The sequence below is a fragment of the Pelmatolapia mariae genome, linkage group LG14 (assembly GCF_036321145.2).
Source record: "Pelmatolapia mariae isolate MD_Pm_ZW linkage group LG14, Pm_UMD_F_2, whole genome shotgun sequence".
In the NCBI taxonomy this organism is placed as follows: domain Eukaryota; kingdom Metazoa; phylum Chordata; class Actinopteri; order Cichliformes; family Cichlidae; genus Pelmatolapia; species Pelmatolapia mariae.
The window spans coordinates 23,499,001-23,505,000 of NC_086239.1; the positions used below are offsets into that span (position 1 = coordinate 23,499,001).

Here is a 6,000-nt window from a genome sequence, read left to right on the forward strand (position 1 = left end):
TCTACATTCACTTAGTAAAGATTCACGCTCCTGGGTAAAATGCTTAAGGATGAGTTACTGTGGGATTTCGACAAGACCTTCTGGCTTCTGGTGCTGTCTTGTCCTTGATCAAAGCATTGAGGGGTAAGCAAACAAAGACGGGCTAAAATTACACATTCTCAGAGCAACTCATGTCGTGGCATGCAAGCGTGCAGAATAGGCGACTGATTGATGGGCTGCTCTAAGACTGGCGCGGGTGTACAGTATTATCTCAATAATCATAAGATAATGTCCTTCTCAGTTCCGCGACCACCCACTACGCGTCTCAGCGTGTTCTGGTGTGCACGCCGTCGAGGTGTGTCAACATGAGGATTGTGGAAACAGCTGACAAAGCCCCAATTATACCGCTGCTGTTTCTATTCTCTAAATAGACTGTGGATCATCAGCAGAACATGGAAGAACCACTATAAATTACAGCATTTTTACATAACCACTGGCTGTGGTTGTTGCTCTAACACAAGAATATGGAAACTAACCCAGTGTTAAACTGTAGCACTCTATGGCCAGTAGCAAAGCAGCCCTGTCACTATCTATTGAGATGATTTTCTTTCTCTGTGTGTGAGAGTGTGTGTGTGTGTATGTGTGTGTGTTAGAGAAAAGATTCTGCTGAATGTCCACCCACTCCAACCCCAAATAACGCCCCAGTCTAAACCAGCCGCTTCCACTCCTACCCACTGACTTTCACATATGGGAGCGAACTGGAAATGCAAGGCTGCCAGTGAGGAGGAGCCACGATGGAAATGGGCCAAAATGATGGAGGAGGAGGATAGAGGGTAAGGGTGGAGGGGGGAAACAGCAGGGGTATGATATAGCACACACAAAAGTCACCTTTGATTGGCCAAGGTACACAAAAACCTTGGGCAAACTTAAAGTAAACATGCATGTGCCACAACGAGCAAAAATGGCTCATGATTCACCAAATCAACTGAAAAAAAAAAAAAAATGAAAAAACAACAACAAATATCCCCCCACAGAATCATGCAGACAAAGAGTTGTGACTGGCTAGAGCTAGGGTTTTGTGGTGCCTTTTTTTTTTTTTTTTTTTTGCAGGATGCAATTTAAACACACCCTCGGGCAACAGGACTTCATGAATAGGACAGAAAATCAAGAGCAGAGCACAGCAAAGAAAAGAGGGAGAGGAAAGAAGGGGAAATGAGATAGTGGCAAGAAAGAGAACAGGAGATGGCGAAGTGAAGAGGGGAAACAGAGAAGTGAGAGAGAAGAGATGATGATTGAAGACAAAAGTTAAAAAAGAAAAAGAAAAAAAAGGAGAAAAGGGCACTGCGAGAGGAAGCAAGTTAGCAGTTAATGAATGTCAAACAGGCTTCATAAAACGCATTATTTGATTACTTTGCTTGGAGCATGTTATGGATATCGCTGTGTCAATAATAATTTCCAAAATAATCCACTCACCTCTCCTTGGAAGCTCTTAAGCAAAGGGGCAACCTGTTTCCGTAAATCCTAAAAAAAATAAATAAAGAGGAGATTAGTGAGTATCAAAAACAGAACAATCAACTGAATATTTTAATCCTTAAATAGCACTAAATAACACGGGGACAAGTGGGAGAGATGCACAAGTTGTATAATGACTATGTAGCAATCAAATAAGCTGCTCACTGAAATCAAGCAGTGACCGTTCCTGCTGCTGTCAATGATAAACAAAAGGAAAAAAAACACTGCGGTGCGTGAGTGATGAACATGATGTTAGGGAGGACGCCAGGTTTGTACCCGGAGGTGTTCCGGCGGACAGCGTTTCTCACAAGAACAGGTGCAGCACCACCTGGGCCACCCAGGGGCAGCGCTAGCGCACATGAGAGTGAATGAGCCAAGGAGAAGGCCTACCGTTAATGCAAATCATTTCCGCGCACCAAATTTTATTTTATTTTTTTACTATAACGGAAACGCTCCTTATCCTCCGAGTCCCATTGCATGACTTTCCAGTACGAGTCAGCAGTTTCAGATTAGATACCCGGTCGAGTACGTATCAGGGGAACATGCAAATCGCCGCGCTGTTAGCTGAGCCGACATCCTGACAAACTGAACTGGAGCGTATGGTAAAAAGCGCGGCAGAATAGGACATTCTGTACAGGAACACTTGATTCGCACAGTTTGTGAATGCATGCGCACTCTGGAAACTGCCTAATGAAGATGTGAAGTAGGGCAACGACAGATGTGTGCTCGGGAGACTCGGCGCCTTTTAGAAACCCTCTGCCTTTAAAAGCCTAGCTGAGGCTGCAGGGGAGCGTGCATCCCAAACTGACCTGGGACCAGTGTCTGGGGCCAGGCCTAATCCCAGGTTGGTCCAGACAGGCCGCTTGTCTGGGGCTGAGGACAGGTCGTGACCTTGGTGACCCCGCTTCATTGTTACCTCATCAGGGGTCGTTGCGGCTGTTTGTCTGGGCCAATTCAATATCCCCCCGCTGAGGGGTAATGACCTGCACCCTGCCCCCCCCTCAAAAAACCCTCCTTCCCTCTTTTTTCTCCCTCTAACACAGAGAAGGAGATGAAGAGCGTGGAGGAAAAAAAAAAAAAAAAAGACCCACCCACACAAAACACCAGATAAGTGTCAGCTTCAACATTTGCATTCTGATAATATTCTAATTTTACATTTCAGTTTCCTTTTAGTTTTTCGATGACCTGCACTACATCGTATTTGGATTCATGAAAATACAAAATATAAACAAAAGTTAACTTGTTTGGAATTAGCTTGTATGCCCCTGTTTTGCTGCAAGGCAATGAAAATGCAACATTTAAGGCACTTTTCACTTCAGTATCTCACACTTGGTGTTATCATCAACTCGGCTCCGATTCACAGAACCTCTTATGAAAATACAGTGACCAAAAAAAGTAGTCCAGCAATAATTGCTACCTTTGTTCAAATTATAATCTTCAGCTTTTGTTGAAGGAGTCTGCGCGATGAGTCAACTCGAGGCAACCATAAATTTTTTTTTTTAATTTTTTTTTTTAATTTTTTTTAAGAAAACCAATCATATGAAGTCGCTCTATTAATCTCATTAGCTTTTTGAGTTTTTAGGTTTTAGTAGCTGTAAGCTTTCATAAATGCTGCAGCAACCTCGATGATTACTTACAATTATTATACTTTTGCATTTTTCTTCTTTTGTTTTTGTGTTTTTGTTTTCGATTTGGTTTATTTTCAGACAGTTTCCAGATGCGGATTGATTGTTTGGGGGAGAAAAAAAAGTTTCGTTCTTTTCAGTGTTACTTTTAGTCTTTAATTACTTTAGTCTGGAGTGCTTTAGTCACATTTTTCAGAGGTTCAGAATAGAAATACGAACATAAACAAGATTTTCTAAAGGCTGTTCATTCACACATGTAGACATCTCAAGTCTCGATAAACACATAAACACATGGCAGGTAATAAAAGCAAATCAGACCAAAGTGACAAAACCTAAAACTGAAGATTTCAGTATTTTTTTACTCTATTTTAGTTAGATTTTCAAAAGTTTAGCTTTTGTTTGTATTGAGCTTAACTAAAATGCTTCATTTACACCTACTTTTAGCTTTTAGTTAACTATAATAACCTAGTGTAGACTCAAACTCAGTAAACAAAAACAAACACACGCAAATACCACACGGCACCAAGCGACTCCTTCTGCTGAACACCGGAGTTTTAAACCCCTCTGGTCCACTCTGCGGTGCTCCACCCCCTGCCCCCTCCACTTCCAAAGATTTATGACCATATAACAACAATGCACACAGACACCATGGTCAATCTGTGTGTGTGTGTGTGTGTGTGTGTGTGTGTGTGTGTGTGTGTGTGTGTGTGTGTGTGTGTAGTGAGGGGAGTGGAGGGGCCCAGGCAGCAAGAGATGGATGGCTGGTGTGTAAGCTGCCGGCAGACAGCAGACAGGCCAGCCCGAGGAATCCTCCAGGGAGTATGGAACTCCCATTCGCTGTCTGTCTGGCCTGCAGCTAAACACTAACATGTGTGTGTGTGTGTGCACGCGCACACCACACACACACACACACACACACACACAGTTGTTTTACTACCACTGCCTCTGGCTAGCAATCTTTGGGACATTTTACAACCATTCCCACCCTTGCCTTTATAACAGTGTAGTAGAGCAGTCTTGACTAACTAAAAGGAAATTAAGAAGTGGATGAATAATTTAGGCGACTTAGGAAGCGCAGCGAGATGTAGTCTCTAAAAAAAAAAATTCAACAGCGTGTCAGTCCTGATGAATTATAAAAACTTTGTTTTCACGCTGCATTTCTTTGCACTACTTTCAAAATGCTACAAAAGCCTGCGTGTGTGTGTGTGTGCGCATGTGTGCGTTATTATGCAGACCATGAGTGCAGTTCACGCCGAGTACAGCTCAGCAGACTAGACACAGTCAACGTGGGCCGGTCTCCTGGTTGTTGAATAATGGATCAGAGACGGACTCCCGCTCAGCCTAATGCAGTCTGATCTGATGTGACTGTGATCTCCGTTGACTGGTGCGGACCACAGAGAGCTGACAGCCCGCTCTATAAGCTGGTCAACCACACACGCAGCCACACAAGCGATGGAAAAAAATGCGGCTCCTCAAATGCACACAAGACGATCGGGGCATTTTTAATCAAGCGCGGGCCATCACACGTTATGAACCAGCCTGTTTGGTAGGCAGCCTTGATGCTTCTGTATTTCCAAACGCCCGGAGTTTTAGTGCTGATTCCTATTGAGGCTGTTACAGCCCTGTAATGAATCCTGTCGCTCGTCTGGCCTGGCTCAGATTCCTCCTCCACATACCAGGGAGATGCCAGGGGCCACACAGACGCCAGAGGAGCCTTCCTAAATCACAGCCTTGTTACACTGATGAATGTGTGTGTCCTGTTCTGTGATCTAGGCTATCTGCCTCTGTGTGTTTGTGCCTTCTCTGCATGTTCTCTTTGTGCATGGCTCCCGCTGCCTCTGCATGTGTGTTTCTCTCCCTTTGTGTCTGTCTTGCCTCCCTGTGTGTGTTGTTAGCTGTGCGGTTATACTTGGAAATGAGATTAGAGATGAATGTGTAGGGTGAAGTGAAATTAGCATCCTTTGTATGCAGGTACAGTTTCCTCCCGTGTATACTCCTCTACAGCGGGTGGGCTACATGCTGAAGTCAATAGTCACAATCCCCATCCTGTGGTAACTATAATAGGCCTACTGTCAACTCCGCGGAGAGTTGACAATTTTCTATCCACTGTCTACTCCGTTCATACATAATTCATGCTGCCATCAATAATTCACCATGGTGACATTACCAATAATAACACAACAATACTTTGTTTTTGCTGTGAGGATTGAAATACGTTGCCTTGGTTACAGAGATGAAACAAATATTCCCTGGAGGAGTGATGGGAACACAGGAACGGGACAGAATTCCCTCCTGATCCCACTTAGTAGTGTTGTCACTCGCTCCCTCTCTCTCTCCCTTCTGCTCTGCTCTGTCACTCTCTCCTTGCCTCCCTCTCTCGCGCGCACACACACTCACCGACCACACTTTCTGCTCGCATAAAAAACTAGGTCAGATAATACAAACTCCTGAGGGGTTTTCTGTTTTGTCTCTTTAGGATTTCAGGGAAACTAATGGAGAGACTATTTTTGGGAGCCAAGCCCGCATCTCTGTTCCGTCTACTCCTCTCAGTAAATAATCACGGCTACATTTATGAAGAGGAGAGCAGACACCGAGAAACGCCGAGGCCAAGCGTGATTGTCAAAAGAATTGCGGGGTGCACTGTACGCGTGGCTGTGTGTTGGTGCTCGCCTGTGAATATCTGATTTTCTCACCTCTGGAGTGTTCTTCTTGAACTCGCGGCTCAGGTCGATGAGTTTCTTCCTGGACTGTTCGCTCTCGTCCTGTCTGTTGGCAAGCTGCGTGGCGGTGACGTCTAGTTCTTTCTGCGAGACAAACAGAAAGGTTGTTGTTTTTGTTAGTTGCATTCAACATTTTATTACACTTATCATTACTGTAATAGTCA

The 6,000-nt window shown here is 44.3% G+C and overlaps 1 protein-coding gene across 3 annotated transcripts in view; it reads right to left on the reverse strand.

Moving 5' to 3' along the window:
- The window catches only part of cux1b (cut-like homeobox 1b), a 62,627-nt gene that overhangs the window by 39,064 nt on the left and 17,563 nt on the right, over positions 1-6,000 (reverse strand). For all 3 annotated transcript variants that reach the window (XM_063493768.1, XM_063493764.1, XM_063493766.1), the window contains exons 2-3: positions 5,810-5,920; positions 1,453-1,500 (exon numbers count right to left, since the gene is read on the reverse strand). In XM_063493768.1, the coding sequence (XP_063349838.1) occupies positions 1,453-1,500; positions 5,810-5,920 (159 nt within the window). The remainder of the gene's footprint in view (positions 1-1,452; positions 1,501-5,809; positions 5,921-6,000) is intronic.